General features: G+C 39.9%; 1 protein-coding gene across 1 annotated transcript in view; it reads right to left on the bottom strand.

The window, feature by feature from the left end:
• Window positions 1–23096, bottom strand: part of SHC4 (SHC adaptor protein 4) — a 124838-nt gene that overhangs the window by 11855 nt on the left and 89887 nt on the right. Inside the window, exons 8-10 of the mRNA XM_014852853.3 lie at window positions 21637–21808; window positions 18781–18841; window positions 11297–11476 (exon numbers count right to left, since the gene is read on the bottom strand). Coding sequence (XP_014708339.2) covers window positions 11297–11476; window positions 18781–18841; window positions 21637–21808 — 413 coding nt within the window. The remainder of the gene's footprint in view (window positions 1–11296; window positions 11477–18780; window positions 18842–21636; window positions 21809–23096) is intronic.

Here is a 23096-nt window from a genome sequence, read left to right as displayed (position 1 = left end):
TGAAAGGGGGGAATATTGATTAAGGAAGAGAAAAGAATCTAACACGCAAAATCTGGATTAAACAATTGCAAGTAATCCAAATGAGAAAGGAAGAATGAAACATTGAAAGAAACCAATGTAAACTGGGAAGACAGCATATTGATGCACTCAATTTCTTAAAAGCACATGTAAACAGGGTTTTTTTTAATAGCATTTATTATTATATTAGTGAAGGACTGGGAAAAAATTAGGTGTCCTTCAATAAGGGACTGGTTATATAAATTATGATGAACTCATACAATTAAATACTATAGAGCAATTGAAAATAACAAAGGTTTAAGCACTGAACATGGGAGCACATAAAATATAAATCAAATATTAAGAGACCTGAATAGAGAAATACACTGCAATACAATAGTAGTAGGGTGGATCAATCTTCCCAAGCAAAAGGAGGAGGATTTGCAGTGGATGTTAGATCAGGGCTAATCTCCCTCAAAAAAAAAAAAGTAGTAGGGAACTTGAATACCCCAATTTCAATAATAGACAGATCATCCAGACATAAAATCAATAGGAGAACATTAGACTTAAACTACACATTAGACCAGATGGACTTAACAGACATTTACAGAACATTCCATCCAACGCAAATAGAATACCCATTCTTCTCAAGAATAGATGGAACATTCTCCAGGACAGATCATATATCAGGCCACAAAACAGGTCCCAGTAAATTTGAGAAGATTTAAGTAATATCAAGCATATTTTTCAATCACAATAGCATGAAACTAGAAATCAATTACAAGAGGAAAACTGGAAAATTCACAAATATGTGGAGATTAAACAACAAGCTACTGAACAACCAATGAATCAAAGAAGAAATCAAAAGAAAAACCAGAAAATATCTTGCGACAAATGAAAATGGAAATATTACATACCAAAACTAATGGGATGCAGCAAAAGTCATTCTAAGAAGGAAGTTCATAGCAACTAATACCAACATGAGAGGAAAAAAAAAGACCTCAAATAAATAACCTAACTTTACATCTCAAGGAACTACAAAATGAAGAACAAACTGAACCCAAGTTTAATAGAAGGAAATAAATAACAAAGATCAGAGCAGGAATAAATGAAAATAGAGAATAAAAGACTATAGAGAAGATCAACGAAGCTGGTTTTCTGAAAAGATAAACAAAATAAACAAAGCTTTAGCTAGACTTTCCAAGAAAAAAAGAGAGAAGACACAAATAAATAAAATTAGAAGTGAAAGAAGAGATATTATAAGTAATACCACACAAATACAAAGGACCATAAGAGACTACTCTGAACAAGTGTATGCCAACAAATTGGATAACCTAGAAGAAATGGGTAAATTCCTAAAAACATTCAACCTACCAAGATTGAATCATGAAGAAAGAGGAAATATGAACAGATGGATTACTAGTAAGAAGATTGAATCACTAGTCAAAGCCTTCCAACAAAGAAAAGTCCAGGACCAGATGACTTCACTGGTGAATTCTACCAAACATTTAAAGAGAAATTAACACTGATCCTCCTCAAATTCTTCCAAAAAATAGGAGGGAACACTTCCACACTCATTTCCCAAAGCCAGCATTACCCTGATACCAAAACCAGACAAGGACACCATGAAAAAGAAAATTACAGGCTAATATCCCTGATGAATATAGATGCAAAAACCCTTAACAAAATATTAGCAAACTGAATTCAACAATACATTAAAAGGATCATACAGCATGATCAAGTGGAATTTATTCCAGGGATGTAAGGATAGTTCAACATCCACAAAACAATCAACGTGATATACCACGTTAACAAAATGAAAGATAAAAATCATACAATCATCTCAATAGATGGAGAAAAAGCATTTGACAAAATTCAACATCCATTCATCATAAAAACTCTCAACAAAGTCAGTATAAAGGAAATGTACCTCAACATGATAAAGGCCATATATGACAAGCTCACAGCTAACATCATGCTCAGCGACGAAAAACTGAAAGCTTTTCCTCTCAGATCAGGAACAAGACAGGATGTCCACTCTCACCCCTTCTAGTCAACATAGTATTACAAGTCCTAGCCATGGAATTAAGCAAGAAAAAGAAATAAAACGTATCCAAATCAGAAATGAAGAAGTAAAACTGTCTCTATTTGCAAATGACATATTATATATAGAAATTCCTAAAGAATCCACCAAAAAAACTGTTAGAAGTAATAAACAAATTCAGTAAAGTTGCAGGATACAAAATCAATATACAAAAATTAGTTGCATTTTCATGCACTAATAAACTATCAGAAAGAGAAATTAAGAAAACAATCTCATTTACAATAGCATCAAAAAGAATAAAATACTTAAGAATAAATCTAACCAAGGAAGTGAAAGATCTGTACACTGAAAACTATAAGATACTAATGAAAGAAATTAAAGAAGACACAAATAAACGGAAAAATATCCTATGCTCATGAATTGGAAGAATTAGTATTTTTAAAATATCCATACTACCCAAAGCAATCTACAGATTCAATGCAATCCCTATCAAAATTTCAATAGCATTTTTCACAGAAATAAAACTAACAATCCTAAAATCTGTATGGAACCACAAAAGACCTCAAATAGCCAAAGCAATCTTGAGAAAAAAGAACAAAGCTGGAGGCATCATGCTTCCTGATTTCAAACTATATTACAAAGCTATAGTAATCAAAACAGTATGGTACTGGCATAAAAACAGACACATAGATCAATGGAACAGAATAGAGAGCCAAGAAATAAACCCATTCATATATGGTCAATTAATTTATGACAAAGAGCCAAGTACATACAATGGGGAAAGGATAGTCTCTTCAGTAAATGGTGTTGGGAGAACTGGACAGCCACATGCAAAAGAATGAAATGGGACCCCTACCTTACACCATACACAAAAATCAACTCAAAACAGATTAAAGACTTGAATGTAAGACCTGAAACCATAAAACTCCTGGAAGAAAACATAAGGGGTAAGCTCTTTGACATCAGTCTTGGCAACGATTTTTTTGGATTTGACACCAAAAGCAAAGGCAACAAAAGCAAAAGTAAACAGGCAGGACTACATCAAACCCAAAACCTGCACAGCAAAGGAAATCATCAATAAACTGAAAAGGCAACCTATGGAATCAGAGAAAATATTTGCAAATCATTTATCTGATTAGGGGTTAATATACAAAATATGTAAAGAATACATACAACTCAATAGCAAAACAACAAACAATCCAATTAAAAAATGGGGAGAGGAACTGAATAGACATTTTTCCAAAAACACACAAATGGCCAACAGGTACATGAAAAGATGCTCAACATCACTCATCATCAGGGAAATACAAATCAAAATCACAATGAAACATCACCTCGCATCTGTTAGAATGGCTATCATCAAAAAAACAAGAGATACTTAAAATTTTCATTTTAGTTATTTAAAAGGCATTTAGAGCTTCAAGAATGATTTTGTACACAATGCTGTTTTAAATTTTAACTAATCTCATAGAATTGAAGTACTCTTCATTATAAGAAAATCTGAAAGTTCATTAAACATTTTTCAAGATCACCAACAGACCGGCTATTTGGTCCCTTTTCACTTTGCTACTTTTAAGAATAGGACCTATTTTTTGGATTACTATCTGAGAATTTCATGGATTCACTCCTGGATGCAAGAGACAAAAAAACACTTAATTCATAACTTTCTTATGCAATGTAGTAAAAAATAAAGCTCACACAAAAAATCTTAAAAAATAAAGCGATGAGATAAGTGTTGGCAAGAATGTGGATAAAAGAGAACCCTTGTGCACTGTTGGTAAGAATGTAAATTGGTGTAGGCTTATGAAAATGGCATGGAAGTAGTTAAAAAAAATTAAAAATAGAACTTCTAAATGATCCAGCAATTCCACTTCTGGGGATACATCTAAATGGAAACAAAATCACTGTCTCAAAGAGATATCTTCACCCCTATATTCATTGCAACACTATTTGCCATAGCCAAGACAGGGAAACAATCTAGGTATCCATTGACAGGTGAAGGATAAAGTAAATGTGAGATATATATGTGATGGAATATTATTCAGCCATAAAAAAGACAGAAATCCTGCCATTTGCAACAACATGGATGGACCACGAGAGCATTGTGCTAAGTGAAATGAGTCAGACAGAGAAAGACAAAAAGTGTATGATCTCACTTATATTTGGAATCTTAAAAAACCAAACTCATAGAAACAGAAAACAGATTGGTGATTGTCAGAGGCAGGGAGTGAGGGGTGGGGGGATGGGTGAAGGTGGTAAAAAAGTACAATCTTCCAGTTATAAGATAAATAAGTGCTGGGAATGTAACGTACAGCATGGTGACTATAGTTAACAATACTTTATTGCATATTTGAAAGTTGCTAAGAGAGTAGATCCTAAAAGTTTTCATCATAAAAAAAAAAGTTTGTAACTATATGAAGTAATGGATGACAACTAAACTTAGCGTGGTAACCATTTTGTAATATATACATATATCAAATTGTTATATGGTACACCTTAAACTAATACATTATATGTCAATTATATCTGAACTAAATTGGAAAAAAAGAAAATAGCAAAGGATATTATGTGCTAATTTGGTCAAATCTCTAAAATAGAAGAGAGAAATAAGCAAGTATAGAAGGAGGTTATCATAACTTCCTTTTTTTTTTAAAGATTGGCCCTGAGCTAACATCTGTTGCCAATCTTTTCTTTTTTTCTTTTTTTCTCCTCAAAACCCCCTAGTACACAGTCGTATATTCTAGTTGTGAGTGCTTCTGGCTCTGCTATTTGGGACGCCGCCTCAGCGTGGCCTGATGTCCATGCCCAGGATCCAAACCGGGGAAACCCTGGGCCACCAAAGCAGAGTGTGCGAACTTAACCACTTGGCCACGGGGCTGGCCCTATAACTTCCATTTTTTTAAAGGAGATAGCTAGCTAGCTACCTAGCTAGCGGTATACAAGTAGAGAGAAACTTAACTATGCATTAACACTCTGGAAATAATCAGAATAAACAGTTTATATCTAGGGAGTTGGATACAGTATTAAAGCCTGGGAGGAACATTTTTTATTTTTATTTTATACCATTCTTTATTATTTGGGTTTCTTCTGTGAGTATTTGTATTACTTTTGAATTTAAAAAAAAACTGTTTATGGAATAAAAAATGTATACAAAAGACAGGATAGCCACATAACTACAGATAAAATCAGAAGAGGGATATAAACTTGTGAGAAAAGGGTCAGGGTTGGGGGACTATGCTCAGTTTTATGTTGTGGGAAGAAAAGCCTACCCATTCTCCCCCACGATGTGTTATCATGACGCCATCTCTGGTGTGGGAGGACTATAAGTAGTCAATTCTCTTTATTCACAGTAATTACACAGTAGTTACTTTTATAAAGTTGCCATGAACACTGAATTAGTGAAAATTGAACCATTGCCCTTAGTGGAGAGACAGGGTTAGGCTCCTCAAGCCTCAGATCTCAACATTTTCATCAATCAATCAATATATAACCTTGTGGATATGTGTTTCTGTTTAAAGACACCTTATTTAGTATATATTGTTGATTCATTAACACTGAACTCCCAGTCAACAGCATTATAATTCATGCCTGAAGGAAGCTTATCTAACATACATATTTTCTCTGTAAGGCACATCACAGCCTTCTTGTGCTTAGGAACACTAGACAGCACTTCAGCACTATGCTCAGAGGCCATTTTAAACAGCAAAATCATCAACAAATAGCACGAAAATAGGAAAAATGTGGCACACAATACACAACAAAAGGACACTTGATAGCATGAGAAGTGAAACAAGAAAGCAGAGCATTGCCCTGTCAGCCTCACCTTGGAATATGCAGACTGGGCAACTCAAATTTTTTGTTGCCCTGCACATGTCCACAAATGACCACACAAGTGCCATGAGCACTGAATTGGGGATTACAAATAAATTTTAGTAAGCAAATTCTCAAATATGGAATGCACCAGTTATGAGAATAGACTATATATGGTTTATCAGTATGGGTTACTGGATTTGTGAAAATTATAAAATAGGGATTTATTTGCATTATTGAGAGGAAAAATATGTACACCTTTATAAAGTGTCTAAAAAGTTGGTAGAAAAGGATGTTAACATAAAATGCTAAGCATCAGTGAAAAGCTGACATAGTACCCAGAGAAAAGTTATTTGTAATATAAAGTAAGATTACACATCTATTAAGATATATTACAAAGCCACAGTAATTAGTATATAGTAATGAATATACAGATAAAGAAGAGGCAAGTAGGCCAATACAAAAAGTAGAGTAATAAAGGCCCAGAAACTGATACCCACATATAGGAGAAATCTAGTATAGTAGAGAGTGGCATTAGAGAAAGAGATTACTTGGCCAATGGTATTTGGAAAATTGGATCACCTACATGGATAAAATTAAGTTAGACCCTCTATCTCATAGAAAATATGAAATTCAAACGGAATAAATATTTTATAATGGAAATAAAACTATAAAGCCAATAGAGGATAATGTAGTACAAGCTGGATAAAAAAGAGAAAATTTAATCCAAAGAGAGTAGAAGGAAGACATAATAAAGATAAAATTGGAAATCATAGAAACAGAAAGCAAAAAACAATAGAGAAAATGAAACCAAAACCTGGGTCTTTTGCAAAGATCAACTAAATTAATAAATCTCAAAGAACATTGATGAAGAAAAGAAGAGAGAATACATAAATTATCAATAACAGGAAAGAGAGAAGTCATCTTTCAGGTCATAAAAGGACAATAAAGGAATATTATGGGAAATTTCATGTGGAACTGACTCTAAACAAATAAAGTGGAATCCTACTAAGTTTTTAAGGAAATTACACCATAAAAGAAATCACAATTCCTTCTTGTCTGTGGCTTTTTGACCTCTAAAGCAAACTCCATCTCTCGAGGCACACCAACAGGAAATAGACTGTAAGAGTGGTGAAGCCCCCAAGAAAGGCACTTCCTCCAATATCTGCTTTAGATGTACAGTTGGAGGATAATGGCAGGAACAACCCAGAGGGCACAGTTTGGGCCCACAGATGACGATGGACAAGGAGATCTTTCTCATAAAGCTGAACCCGGGTTCAAGAAAATCACTCTCTCCACTTCCAGCTCAGGGAGTCTTCACAATCACTGCCTAGCAGGATACGGTAATTCCTATGGACCAGCGACCACTGTGCGTTTTGCATGCTTCCTTTTTGCGAATGTGGGATTATATTGTGGTTATCTTAGTTCTCTTCTGCCACTAATTTTGGGTGTGGAAGTGGGCAGACAACTTGGCAGATAATAAGGATCCCTATTCAATCTCGAGCAAGAGGACTTCACATCACCCAGATGTCATCGACTTTAAGCTGGATGCTGTAATTGTATGCGGTTTATGCAAAGTCTCCCTTGGGAGAGGGCAAATATGTTTTCTGTGAAAGGAAGAGCTCACGGATATTTAGGTAGCAAAAGGTGTGCTGTGACAGAGACAGTTGTGTACTAATATCTATTCTCCCTTTCATTACGGTTTAGAACTCCTAAGTTTTAGCTAGGCACATGGCCACTCAGCTAGAGTAACTTTTCCAGCTCCTTTGAAGGTGGGTATGGCCACATGTCTAAGTTCTGCCAATGTCAAGTTAAAAGAAATGATGTCTGTCACTTCTGGGTCACATCCTTTAAAGGAATGTATGTGCCCTCCTCTTGCCTTTCTCTCTTCCCACTGACTGAATACAGATGTGATGGTGAGAGCCCAAGCTCTTAGTCCAGAGATAGAAGACCGTTGCCAAATCAAAGTTCTCAGACCAGAGATCAAAGATATTAGACCAGAGATGGAAGCCAGGTGTCGACAATGACAAAGCTGTCCTACCAGCCCTGTACCACCAATCTTTGGGCTATTAGGTAAAATAAATAAACTTCAGTCCTTTTTATTTTATGGTATTTTGGGGATGTTTCTTTGTTATGGCAGCTTAGACTGGAACTAACAATAAATCAATACAAAAATTAGGCAGTATCAGTACTGATGATTCCCTCCTGCCACGTTTGATAAGAATAAAGATTGTGTCAGAGCTCTTCTTATGTTGGCAGTGAACTGCGGAGCCCTGAAGGCATGCTTGAGAGTTTTAGGCTCGTGTCTCTAACTTGTTTTTATTTTGTTTTACTGAACTTATATTGATAGCAAACTTTTGTCTGGACAAGGGGAGCTAAGTATGCTTAAAGAAGCTAAACAGGATTTTTGAGGGAGGAAGGAAAGAAAGAGGAGGAAATATTAGGGGGAAAAGGTTAAAAGATGTATTTAAGACATTTTGCATAAAAGTATGTATAAAGTTATCCTTATTACAACTTACTAAATTTTCCTTAAATTAGTATTATTTATATTTCGGAGTTGGAGTTAATCTTTTTGGAGGAAGTGATGGTAGGCTGAAATTTGCCTCAAAGGAGTAGCAAGAAGCCCAGGAGGGCTGTGGTTCATTAAATCCTAACAGGACATAAACAGTGAGAGGGTACCAGAGGCCTTAAATTATTCAACATGTTGCCGCCAAGGCAGGGAGAGGGGGAAAGGATGAGAAAAGAAGTCTGGTTATTATGGATTAATTTTGCCTTTTCTTTTTTTTTCTAAAGATTGGCACCTGGGCTAACAACTGTTGCCAATCTTTTTTTTTTTTTTCTGCTTTATCTCCCCAAACCCCCCCGTACATAGTCATATATCTTAGTTTCAGGTCCTTCTAGTTGTGGGATGTGGGACGCCGCTTCAAAGTGGCCTGACGAGCGGTGCCATGTCCAAGCCCAGGATCTGAACCCTGGGCCACCACAGCAGAGCGTGTGAACTTAACCACTTGGCCACGGAGCCAGCCCCTTGCCTTTTCATATTATTGAGTTGTCTATGAGAAAAGGCAAAGTTTCTTTGCTTGAGTTATAAAGATTTTTGACATTGAAGGTTTGCTTACAAAGGAACCGGAGTTGTGAATCAACGTACATCCCAGATCACCTAGTTTGGGCCACTCACTAAATGAGTTTTCTAATAACACACTGTTGCTTTGAAAAGTCCACGAAATGGAAGCTATTGAGTGTATACTCTCATGAGTTACTTTTACCAATTGAGGTCCAGAAACTTTTTTTCAAAAAGCTGTCCCTCTAACAAATATTACCTTATCCACACAGGCCACTCTACATTGAACAGTTAAGTTCACTGCAGAAGTCTGAATTATTGCATGTCCCATCATCCATGGCACAGATGCCCTCTGTAGTGGACACGGAGATGCAGTACCAAGATTTCTCTTCAAAGAAGGATCAAGTGCGCCAGGTGTCACCAGTCAGTCTCCAGCTGACCACCCTGTCAGGGTCTGCCTCAGCTGCAGAGAGCTGCTTCATTCAAGGGCTTGCCCTCCCCCATCTGGCCCACATCCAAAGACTGAGATAAGTAGGGCTAAAAGGCTCAGCCCTTTTGGCCCAATGTGGGACAACTCTGACAGACCCCTGTGCTCTCTGTAGGGTTGGCTGAGGCTTTGTCAGCCCTGCATGGAATCTCCACCTCTCCCTCTGCCCAGGCCTGTTTCCTCCTCCTCCCTTCTTCTTCTTCTTTTTTATTAAATTACTTGCTCATGAGATGATTTCTTTCTTTTTTTTAAAGATTGGCACCTGAGCTAACTGTTGCCAATCTTCTTTTTTTTTTCCTGCTTTTTCTCCCCAAATCTCCCCAGTACATAGTTGTATATTCTAGTTGTGGGTCTTTCTAGTTGTGGTATGTGGGACGTGGCCTGATGAGTGGTGCCATGTGCGCCCAGGATCTGAACGGGCAAAACCCTGGACTACCGAAGCAAAGCACGCGAACTTAACCACTCAGCCATGGGGCCAGCCCCTCTCCTCCTCCCTTCCTGACGTTGATCCCAAGAAAAACCCTGCATGCCCAGTCTCATCTCAGTGTCTGCTTTCAGAGAACCCAACCAGGTTATTTGGGTGCCAGGAGTGATCTTGGAAAGCTTTCAAGAAGACGGTCCTCTTGCCACCTGGCTGGCAATGAGGACCTTTGTTTCTTAGCCTAGAAAGTTAAGGTGGTCTGATGAAGCCCAGGCTCAGCAAAACCTCCTTTTAAATTTCACCTTGCCATTGCAGCAAGGCTAGCTGGAAAGCTGCCCTGGCAGTGTGGAGAGACTTCCTGGGCTAGTGAAAGGACTTTCTCAGCCACTGGTTCTCCATCTTCAGAGCGAGCCAAATTTGACACCAAGCCAAGCTCTGAACCCAACAACCTTCGGTATTTTATGAAAAGCACTTTTTGTTTATTTTTCAATTGATTGTAGGCTTTTGGCTTGTTTTCCTTTTATTTATTTATGTTCCTGTTTATGCATTTACCCCTTGAAGCAATTTGGCAGGAAAATGATGTTTGTCCTATTGTGTGTTACTCACAGTGTATGGTTGAAGAAAGAAGCCATCTGATTTTACTGCTATACAGATGACTTACCAAGGGATTTTGAAATGGATAAAATTAACACCACCACTAAACAGAGCCGAAATAGTGGTCATTGTACCTCATGCGAACAAACAAATTCAAAATTATCTCCTGATTTGACGGCCTTTCCTTCAGCAAGAGCACACAGCAGAAAGCAAAAGTTGAGAGTCAATATAAAGTATTTGAAAAGACTATTCAAAATCAAAGCCTCAAAATCTTGAAATCCATAACATCTCCACCAAGTTCTAATCTATAACTGTGGTGAGGGACTGAGGTAAGAAAGAATCCTTTTAGCTCCCTGAAAATGAGGCCAAGGACATCACTTTCTTTAAAACGAGAGACAGTATAGTGAGTTGAATAGTGGCCTCAAAAAGATGTGTCCAAGTCCTGCCCCCTGGTTCCTGTGAATGTGACCTTGTTTGGAAAAAGGGTCTTTGCAGATGTAATTAAGGATCTCGAGATGAGAGCTTTCCGGATTTAGCGCCTACCTATAAGAGAAAGGGAATGTCATATAAGAGAAAGGAGAGGGAGGTTTGAGAAACAGGGGTGAAGGCCAAGTGAAGACTGAGGCCAAGACTGGAGTTATGAGTCTATGAGCCAAGGAACACCAAGAATTGCTGGCAGCCACCAAAAGCTAGGAGAGGGGCATGGAACGGGTTTTCCTCCAGAGCCTCCAGAAAGAATCCACCCGGCTGACAACTTGATTTAACACTTCTGGCCTCCAGAACTGAGAGAGAATACATTTCCGTTGTTTTAAGACTCCCAGTTCCTGGGAATTTGTTCCAGCAGCCACAGGAAGCGAATACAGACAGTGAGAAGCCACTTACTTTCACGGTGCCACGGGCTCCCCAGCGGGTAAGCTGAGCCTTGATTTCGGGCAGGGCCAAGTGTACTTTGAAGAGCCTGTGTGTTAATGTAGCAGGGGTCGTCGAAGAGATCCACTCGACACGTGTGCTTCATTGATGAGGCGTCTGCTTGGGACTGCACCCCTCTCTCCTGTGCATTACCTGCAGTGATTAATGATCAATGTATCATGGTTTTGCTTTGTAAACAATAAAAAACCTCACGTTTGAGTCTAGAATTGATAGGAAGGGAAAAGCCACCCCCATCTTGTACAAGGACTGAATATTGACTTTTAGATTTGACCTGTAAAGCCAGGATAAGCCCCGGGCTTTGAGGGAAAGTATCCTCTTACTGGGTTCCCCGCCCCTCCCTGTCCCATCCCCCAGCTGACACATTGCTTCAACAGGAGCCGGGAGACAACGCAGAAAGACCCCAAAGAGGAACAGCCAGGAAAGAAAGAGAGCCGACTGCTCAGCAAACAGCACAAACCCATACACGACCCTGCTCAGAGCTGCAGTCCAGGAAGCATGAAAACACACACGTCATAGAGAATCTGAATATCTACTATCTAAACTGCTTTTCAAAACACTCATTACTTAGTTTTAAAGTATTAAGAGTATAACTCTGGGGGGCTGGCCCCGTGGCCGAGTGGTTAAGTTTGCGCACTCCGCTGCAGGCGGCCCAGTGTTTCATTGGTTCGAATCCTGGGAGCGGACATGGCACTGGTCATCAAACCACGCTTAGGCAGCATCCCACATGCCACAACTAGAAGGACTCACAACGAAGAATATACAACTATGAACCGGGGGGCTTTGGGGAGAAAAAGGAAAAAAATAAAATCTTTCAAAAAAAATAAAAGAGTATAAGTCTGTCTTCCCTCTTTGCCAAAAGTTTTGTTTTTGCTTTTTTTTTTTTTTTTTGCTCAGGAAGATTCACCCTGAGCTAACAGCTGTTGCCAATCTTCCTCTTTTTTTGTATGTGAGCCATCACCACAGCATGGCCACTGACAGACAAGTCGTGTAGGTCCATGCCCAGGAACCGAACCTGGACTGCCAAAGTGGAGCACATTCGACTCAACCACTAGGCCACCAGGGCTGGGTCCAAAGTTTCATTTTGCCAAGCTCAGCCTTGCACCAGCTGCTGATGTTTATTCTGTTATTTAATGGAAAGGACTCACCCCTCAGGTTACCTCCTCCTTCCCCTGACTCTCTCCCCTCCCCCTCCATTCCATTCTATACACTGAGGCCAAAATGATCTTTTGACAACTGAAAATCTGATCATATTTCTCAGAGGTTTAAGAACTCTTTAATTGCTTCCCATTGCTCTTGGGATGAAGCTCAAACTCTTCAACAAGCCCCAGGCCCTGCTCCTGGCTACCCAGCTTCCCCTGCACCCTTCTCCTCCCCAGTCTCTGCCCGGCTCACACTGGCCTTCCTGCAGTGTGATCTCCACCGGAAGGCCATCTTCTCTGGTTGACATGCTCTTCCCTCCCCTTCTCCATCACCTTCATTCTTCAGGGGTCAGTTTAAGCATCCCTTTCTCAGAAGAAGCTTCCCTGACCTTCTCAGACTACACCAAGTCTCTCGGCTTTCCTAGAAGTTTGTACTTCACTTTGAAGCCCACATCACAAGAGTAATTAATTCTATTATGTTACTATTTTTTTTAATTTCTGTACTGCATCTAGACTGCATGTTCCATGAAGACAGGGATCTTGTCTTGTTCACAGCTGCAACTCCCGCTCCTAGCACATGCCTGGCACAGAATAGGACATCAGTAAATAGTTACTGAATGAATGGATATTAACATCATATTTCACTACCTCATGGCATGACATACTTTGTACATTCAGATGGCTCTGTCCTGAGAATGCCAGGACAGAATATTTTTGCTTTTCTGTTTAAAAAAGTACATTTATAGTTTTGGCTATATGTGCTACAAGATCACCATGTAGCTGCCCCTGAAGCCGTGACATTGATATTCCCTTGTCTTACCATAAAACAACATCAGTCCTTCCACCGTTCCAGTCATTAAAACCACCCCTTCCATGTGGTCCGAAAAGGACCAACCTTATGTTGGATTTCACGTGATGGTGACTAGTGCTATGATTCTTACAACACAAAATATGGAAACCTGCGAGCACACCAAATAGGGGAAGCCCAGTCGGAAGACTACAGTCTTACTACTGTACCTTACTACCTTACTCCTTTACTCCTTGCTGCCTGTCAGCTGTTACACGTCACCTTGTCCCATGTCATCCTCTGTATGTGGGATATCCTGAGGGAGGAGTGGTATTTCTACAAAGGGAGGAGTTGACAGGGCACCTCGTTTCTTTGTTGCATTTTGCAACACACGACAGTGTCCATTTGCTTGGTTAAGTGGATTTATGAATTATATTATCTAGTTTAAACTAAACTTACTTTCACAAATGGACAAGTGGCTAAAAGGTCACTGCAAAGAAATCAGGGATTGAAGACCATTCTTTCACTCAGTACAAGCTCCTCAACTGCATTATGAGCTTATAAACAAGAATGATCTAATTAGATCAGAACTTTGGCCCCCCCCAAAGTTAAAATTACCAAGATTTTAAATGTGGATTTATGTCTATTTTCTTTATTAATAAATGCTCTAAATATGTATCGGGCCTTGAGATATTATCTAGTGATACTATTCAGCCACTGTAATTAGCACATTTTTTAAAAATATTATTTCTCATTAACTCTAACTTTGAAATTTTCTATTTTTCTGTATGCTTTATAATACATGCATAATATATTACTACATGTATGACTATATATATGACTTAGACATGATTGAATTATTTATTTAGGAGTGCCTGCTCATAAAAATTTACTGAAAGTGGAATATGATCAAAAGCGTTTGTAAGAAGTCTGCTTCTAAATTAACATGGACCTGAGTTCAGAACGCTATGGTACCTCTTATTATTTGTGTGGCCTGGGACAAATTACTTAACCTCTCTAAGACTCAGTTTGCAGATCTATAAAATGAGGATGCCTGGCTTAAGATATGATTGTGAGAATTAAATGAAAGAATGTGGCTGAGACACTCACTGAGCTCAGAGCCTGCCTCATAGCAGGCATTCAATAAATACTTTCCATCACTGCTCAGTCGTGTATTTATTCGTTGCTGCTGGGCCTCTGCACGTGATGCTCATCTCTTGCTGAAACAGCCTCTCCGTCTCTTTCTTTACCTACCTCTTATTTGTCTTTTAAGATTCTGCTCTGAATCCACCTTCTTCAGGAAGCCTTCCTCTGAGTCCTTCCTTCCCCTAGTCCGGGTAAGGTGCCACTATCTGTTTACTAGTCTGTCTTTCCTTTGTTGAGACTGCAAATTCCTTGAGTCCTTGAGGAGAGGCTAGAACCCATCTGTCTGTGTATCTTCTGCATCTTCAACACCTGTTATGAAGCAGGTGCTCAAAAGAAAAATGTTTGTCAGCTAAATGAACAGATGACTGAGTGTCTACCCAGTTTTCCTCTCTTAGCATACTTGACCTCACTGTGTTCTGAAGATCTTGAGTCAACCTTTAGCACAGGGCACTGACTATTCTGCCCATCACAGAGCACTGGCATGAGATAACCACATCAAGTTTACCATCCCATAAGATGACACAGAAGCATACATGTCTATACCCAGTCTCTCTTGAAAACTACCCCTCGTTTGTTTTCAAATGTGCCACAATATTTAAGTCAGCAATATTGTTTTAAACTGAAAAAAAAAAAGATATCATGGCTGGCCCGATGGCATAGCAGTTGGGTTTGCATGTTCCACTTCGGCGGCCCGAGGTTCACCGGTTCGGATCCTGGGTGTGGACCTATGCATCACTTGTCAGGCCATGCTGTGGTAGGAGTCCCACATAAAACAGAGGAAGATGGGCATGGATGTTAGCTCAGGGCCAGTCTTCCTCAGCAAAAAGAGGAAGTTTGGCGGCAGATGTGAGCTCAGGGCTAATCCTCCTCAAAAAAAAAACAAAAGATGATATCTCATCCTGTAACCAAATTTAAAATCTTTCTAGGATAAAGTGTGTGGTTGATGAGAGCTTAAGCACACACGCCAGCCATTATGTATTCCAAAAGTCCTTATGCCAAGTGTTACTCTGAGAACCTATCCAACCCGCCCAAGAGAAGATTTGTGGCAGAAAATAAATACATACACAGTGTATTTACTGTAAATACCAAAGTTTTTAAGTGCAAGCCCTTAGGATTTGTGGGAATTTAGTGTCTTTTTGATTTAAAATATCAACATTTTAATTTTAACTTGAAGGTTGGGGAAACATTATTCTATTTTGCTAATTATTTTTTTTTCCATAGGGAACTTGGTATTAAGGATAAGGATCTTTTATACATCTGGCAATAAATACCATCAACTCCTTCAATAACCAGAAGCCTACTGCAGTATTTATAATACACCAGAATGCAAGTTTTAAGTTAATATTTGAATTAATAAATGTCTTGGAAGGAAAAAGCCAAACCTTATTGAAAATATTTGTATAGGTGTCTCTCATATGATTATGTATGAATCTCTAGGAAAAGCCATAAAAACCATGTATATTTGCTATTCTGGCAACTGCTATTAATTTGCTCACTGGTCAAGAATTTCAGATCACCTTTTAAACATATGCCCAGTAGTCACAGGCAGACCCCAGACAGGAGCACCTGATTTCTAGGTGTCTGTGGATGAATGGACACTGTAGTAGTAAAGTCCTTCCTGTCACAATAGGAGGGACCTTACTTGTTGTGGCTCCTGGAGCAGGGGTTGAGTCCTTCTATCCTCCATGGTCCTAGTGGCTGAGGTCTGGGGAGATGGCTTCCTAACGTTCTGGTTCCCCACTGGAACAAGATGCTTTTCTAAGGAAATAATGTTGTGCCTCAGTGATTTTCAGATGAGGAAAGTCTCCAGCTGGAGGGTTTTTTCAAACTGCAAATACCATCTCTCACCTCCCCAAGATTCGGAAAGCTCTCAGTTATGAATTGTTAGCTTAGGGCTGTTCTAAAAGGAAGGTAGTGTGACGAAGCTCTGTGCTGGTCCCAGACTGTCCCATAATTAGAGTATAACTGACGAACAGGCACTTGCAGTAGAATTTTCTGTGTTTGTATTTGTCCTTACAAAATAGACTGTGAAGCTCCAGCACAGGTAAATCAGAATAGTAGAATATGGTGCACTTGTCTAGGAAATGGCCATCATGACTAAAATTAAATTTATGGAAAAATATATTCCAGGCTCCAAATAAACGTTTATTACAAAAGTCTGTTCATGAGTTTGGATCTGCTTATAGGCATGTATAAACCATGAAATAAGGAGTTTCATTGTTTTTTGGTTTAATGGAAAAATAAAACTAAGATAAACAGAAGCAAATTGGATCCTATGACAAGGCTACGTTTACAAAAAAAAAATCTTGAATAAGGTTGAAATAGTACTTCCATATTATTTATTCCTTCATAAATTTATGCTTTTGGAGGATATGTACTTTAAAATGTAAAATAAAACTCAAGGTGAGAGCTCTTGAGAAGAAGAAAGACAAGAAACCATGCCCCTTTTTTCCAATGGCAGTGTTATGAATTAGCACATTCAACTTAATTCTGGAAATGTCAAGGATCTGCATTCAGGGAGATCCTTTCAGAGGCTGGGTGACTGAGAACAGCAGGGCTTGCCATGATGACTGTTTAATGGAGAGGAGGGAGATGAGCTGGAAAGGGAGGTATTGTGCAGGGCTAAAAATTCCAGACTTCCTCAGGACTCTGTCCCAGGCCCATGACTCATTTCTCTTTCCCCCTGTGCCCTCTCTGCGCTGTGATCTGGGAACTGATCCTGGCATACTTAGGAATTCTGGTACTCATGTATTCTCTCTCTCTCTCTCTCTCTCTCTTTCTCTTCTTTCCCTCCCCACTTCTCTCTCTGTGCCTGGAAAATTCCCACTCATCCTTCAGGTCTTGGTTTGGTTTGCTTGTTACTTTCTTAGGGAAATCCGCTATAGTCTCCCAGATTAAGTTAGGTTTCCCTGCTATTTGTTTCCATAACATTCTAGGCTTTGAAACACTTCCCACACTCATAAGCACTTGTTTAAGGTGTATCTTCCTGGTTCAACTGCAAACTACATTTGCCAGTTGTCTCTCCATCCCTAGCACCTAGCACAGTGCTTGACCCACGGGAGGTCCTCAAAAACAGTCACTGAGTGAATTGTTGAATAAATGAAGAAGGTAGAATGAGATAAAACAGGACAGGAGATATTTCCACCCTTCAGCACAGGTAAAAAATGGTTTCCATGCTACAGAGCACATGGGGCATGGTCCTGACTATCAAATCCTTAAGTTAGGGAGTTTCAGGGTGGGGGGAAGGAGAGAGAGATTATAGCTCCTAGACAGCACAGTCTTAACAAGACAGTCACACACCGTTATTTTAATTTGTCTTAGTCACATTATTAAGAATTAGTTTGAAATTTCAAGTAACTTTAAAGAATGGCATGGAATTTTAATTTCTATCAAAAGGAACTGTGTTTTTAAAGAATTTAAAATACTGCCTTAGCTCATGACTCTTATTATTTTCGCAAGATGGAGAAAGGTGGTAATCATGGCTGTACCAAAACCAATAAAGCCTCATGTATTCCCCATTCTGTAAGAAATAATAAAATTAATAGATTACGTTGGTGTAATTCCATAGGAAATATGAAAGTATCCTTGGAAGTGACTGCCTTCTGGGTGGCAAGTTCCTACTAATTTGAGTCCTTAAGTTGGTTATCCATCTCTACCCTCCACCGCACTACCGTTCAGTCACCTCATCCTCTAAAGCTGCAAAACTTTTCTTCCCCAAAGAAGAACTACTTCCAATGAGTTATAGGAATGAAATGACTAACTAGCAGTGTAACTTGTTTTTATGAAAATATATTTCCAGTCGGATAGTCATTGCCCTACATTTATTACAGCAAAGTTGTGCCCAACGTCAATTAGCATGTGCAGTAATAAGACATTTAATGCCCCGGCAAGTATGAGGTGGATGGGTGCCTAAGTGGGACTCTCACATTTCAGATTTCTTTTTGTTCCCTTGGCCAAGCAGAAATAAAGGTTTTATCTTAATCCTTATGGATTCGACAAGCATCAATTTTCACGTTAGCTTACTGTCTGAATTCTTTGAAGTGGAACTCCCTTGAGTTTTGCGCAGAGAAAGCACCTTTCCAGCCCAAGAGCTTTCATGATGTCAAAGCAGTGGAGGAACCCATAAAGGAGAATGACAACATGGTAGAACACACAACCGCAAGGGGGACCCATGAGCCTTCTGATGGACACAGATGTGGCATTCTGGGCCATCAGAATGGGGGACGCCTGCGGCTGAAGATTTACCTGTTTAGTTGTATACACCTACCATTCCTACGAAGTATTTAAGAGTGAAGGCCACACACAACCACACAACTTGAAAGGAATCCAGAGCGTGGCAGATGGGGAAGGGCCATGGTACCTACCTATTGCCCTGCTTTGTTCTAAGCAGTTCTCGTACACGCTGCCACACTTGGAGTTCCCAGGCTGCACCAAAAACAAATTGTGAAACATTTACGTAGCACGTCCATAAACTTTCAACAAACAACCGAAACACTAGTCATGCTCCCAGCAGAACATAGCAGACAACTTCACTTTCTAACACAGGAAGTGTCTGACAGGTAAGGAAAGGAAACTGAGATTTGGGGAGGGGAGCATAGACTCCTCTCAGAGTGCCTTGTTTTGGAGCTGCAAAGGTGGATCTGACTGGGGTAGGGCTGAAGGGGTCATAAAGGCTGCCCATGTAAGGCCTGAATCCTGTGGGTTACTGTTTCTGTTTGGGAGGTCACATTCCGGGACTGAATCCAAGTTTCGGCCAGAAAGTGTGATCCCAGGACACTTGTATAAAAAGTGGTCGTGTAGCAAACTTCTATCTAACCGTGAATTAGCACATTGGAGCCCTCCTCTACTGAGGTTTATGCTATGCCAGGCTCACTTTTCATCCCCAAAAATCTCATGCTATCAAAGGGCTTCAGTGATCCCTTCTACATACAACTCTCTTCAATAATGGAATGGGCATCCACTGGTGCTCTGATAAGGGCAGTGTCTATGCTTTGGAAAGATTAATCTGGCAGTACTGTGCCGGACGGATCGAGGGAATGAAATTGGAGACAAATAAAGGGCTTTCAGAATCATCTAGGCACTTGAGGACCAGGACCTAGACAGGTACAGCAGGAATGGAAACGGTTAGATAGATTCAAAAGATATTTTCAGGTGCCAGCCCCATGGCCAAGTGGTTAAATTCACGTGCTCCACTTCGACTGCCCAGGGTTTTGCTGGTTTGGATCCTGGGCACAGACATGACAGCACTCATCAAGCCATGCTGAGGTGGCATCCCACATAGCACAACCAGGAGGACTTACAGCTGGAATATACAACCATGTACTTGGGGGCTTTGGGGAGAAGAAGGAAGAAAAAAGATTGGTAATAGATGTTAGCTAAAGCACCAATCTTTAAAAAAAATTTTAAAAAGGTATTTTCAAGGTAGAATCCTAGATCTTGAAGACTGAGTTGATATGGGGCCCAAAGTGTGAGAAGAACAAAAGACTGTGGATTAGTGAAAGAGTGGCAGTGTGAGTAATAAACATGAGTAAATCAGTAGAGGAGTCTGGTTTGGAGTCAAGGAGAAAATGCTAAGTTCAACCTCGATATGAACAAGGTAATGGACATGGCATCACAGCTGGAGAGACAGGTAATGGCTGAAGACAGAGAAGCTGGAGAAGTGTGTACAGAGGTGGCATACCAGTGAAGAAACTAGGGCTAAGGGCAGAGCACTGGAGATTGCTTACATGGTGTTAAGGCAAGGGCTTGGGTTTGCAGGGGAGGGGATGGAAGAAAACAAGACATAAAAAGAAAAGATGCCAGGGCTTGGCCAGTGACTTAGTAGTTAAGTTCACACACTCCAGGCCCAGGGTTCACAGGTTTGGATCTTGGGTGCAGACCAGACCTAGCACTGCTCATCAAGCCATGCTGTGGCAGCATCCCACATACAAAATAGAGAAAGATTGGTACAGATGTTAGCTCAGCAACAATCTTCCACAGGCAAAAAGAGGAAGATTGGCAACAGATATTAGCTCAGGGCCAATCTTCCTCACAAAAAAAAAAAAGAAAGAAAGAAAAGAAAGAAAAGAAAAGATGCAAGGCCAGCCCCATAGCATAGTGGTTAAGTTCAGCATGCTCCGCTTTGGTGGCCCTGGTTTGCAGGTTCAGATCCTGTGTGCAGACCTACACCACTCATCAGCCATGCTGTGGCAGTGATCCACATACAAAATAGAGGAAGACTGGCAACAGATGTTAGCTTAGGGCTAATTTTCCTCAGCAAAAAATAAAGAAAGAAAAAGAAAGGATGTAACTTACTTTGAAACGTATCAAAAATAAGATGGATTGATGGGTGATTCATTGTTACATAGGATGACAGAGCAAATATAGTAAAATTTTAATTGCAGAATCTAGATGGTCAGTATGAGTGTTCACTGTATAATTCTGTCAATTTTTCTGTATATTTAAAAATATTCATAATAAGTATTGGAAATATGAATGAAAAAAGAAAGGACAGAGGGAGGAAGGGAGAGAAAAAAGAGAAGAGAGAGAAAAGGAAGGAAGGAAGGAAAGGAGTAATTAGTGATGTTAAATCTATGTAACTATTAAACCCTTGGTGACCAAAAACAAAAAAACAATTAGTGACTAATGTAAAAGTAGTTTCTAACAAGTTGTCAAGCAGAGTTCAGATCTTAGAAGTAGAGTGTGGATGGGAATGCAGAGAGAAAGATGCTGTTTTCTAGAAATCTGTGAGTGAAAGGAAGATGAGAAGGAGATGGGACATTATTAGTTGGCTGGAGGAGTCCAGGTTTATTTGCAGATAGAAGGGAAGGAACCAGCAGACAGAGAGAGAATAGGGACTGAGACGGAGACTGATGAACAGAACAACGGCACAGAGTTGGAAGGAGGGGATGGGACCAGGAGCTCAGGGGAAAGATGAGCTGTGGAGACAGTAGCTAAGGAAGAGAAGCAAGGAGAACACAGGAGGACTTGGAGATGAGGAAGGGTGAAGTTGAGGATAACGTGTTGGCCCGCCCTAGCCTTCCCAGCGAAGTGAGATGTGAGGTCATCTGCTGAGGCTGAGGTTGGAGGATTAGGAGTAAAAGCGTGATTCACTCTCTGGCTCCGCACTGAGGAAGATGACACTTTCTCTAAACTAGCATTTGGAAACCCTCAAGTTAAGCTCTCTAGTGATAAGGACAGAAGTGCCTTGCTAGTTCCAATAACAATAAAACATTACTTACCAAATAGCACAACTTTTCACACCGTATGGGGCAGTAAGCCATTTGTTCTGGGGTTTGAACTTTGATCCGCACATCTGAAACCCCGCCTGCAGGTGGCTGCTTCCCGGGGATTTCATTGTAATACTCATGATCTTCTCTCTCCTCCGCATGGCCATCAAGATGCACCTCCTCACTGTAAGGGAAAAAAGAATCCCCAAGAGGCTGGGCGGGAATTCAAATGCTGTAGGGGATGCAGAGGGATCAGAACCAAGCAAATCATCCTGAAAAACGTCGCATTTGTGTTTTCAGTTTAGAGCTGTGATTAAGTGATGTCAAACATCTGGATGGAAGCAACCAGATGGTTGAGTTGTTTAGCTTTCCATTGACAATTAAAGTAGGGTAGGCCAAGAAAAAGTGCCAAGAGTGATGCTTTGTGTCTCCCCCAGTGATAAAAAAATAGATATACATACTTATATAAACTCCCTGAATGTAAGGTGTTTTGTCAATAGCGTATAAAAATACAAAGTTTTCCTGGGTATCTCTAGCACACTTTGGACCACTTCAGAATATTTTGCTGAAAGAAAATTTAGCTATTGGGTAAAGGACCTGGCCAAGTTTATTAAACCAAGATGAAAAAAATAAGTGAGCTATGGCCAGCTATCTTGTCTGCACAAATCTGGAGTATATGGGATTCATAAAGAAATATTAGAACCATATGTGGCAAGTGGGTAGAATTATGTAAACATGCAATGTTTTTAAAATTGAAACAGGGCAAAATAAAATCCCAGACTTTTCTTCCAAATTGGAATTAGTAGAAGTTTCTTATGAAAAAGAACAAATCAAGTCTTTTTGGATTGAACGGATTCCATTGACAACCCACAGTTTTGTTGGGTTCATGACATGTCAACAAAATGACAGCACTAAGATGTAAGTGCTATCCTGGGAAAAGTTCAACATCAAGGCCTTCTGGTAACGCTCTCTCCTGTGCTACCCTAGCCTACTTTATAGAAGGAGGTCTCCAAACCCAGTGTTTGTGGATACACAAAATGACAAATTAAGGGGAGAAATGCACTTAAAAGTGCCCAAGAGTTTCATTTCTCAGGCGTCAATTCTGCGAGCCAGGGGCCTCATTGCATTCCACACATGGTGGAGTCTGACAGCCCTGAAAGGGCTCAGCTTTCATTGCGGACTTTCTGTGCCTCAGACAGAACAACCAGCTCCTTGGGTCACGTCGTGTTCCATCCTGCCACGGTTTAGCTGGAGCAGATCTATTTACGTTGCAAACCAGCAATTCTTGCTATAGACATTTGAGTTTTCTTATTTGGCTCCTCTTTCTCGATTTTTCTTTTTCTTTTTACTGATGTGCAAGGGATCTTGGGTTGAAACAAATCTGAGAAATTTGTTGATGTTTATTATTTTATGATACTACTTAATTCATAGCTCTGTATAACATCAGAGAAAGAGAGCCGAGCCCTTCTCAC

The sequence above is a fragment of the Equus asinus genome, chromosome 2 (genome assembly GCF_041296235.1).
Source record: "Equus asinus isolate D_3611 breed Donkey chromosome 2, EquAss-T2T_v2, whole genome shotgun sequence".
Classification (NCBI taxonomy): domain Eukaryota; kingdom Metazoa; phylum Chordata; class Mammalia; order Perissodactyla; family Equidae; genus Equus; species Equus asinus.
The sequence above is the reverse complement of the archived record's forward strand: the minus strand, read 5'-3'. Positions and strand labels throughout refer to the sequence as shown.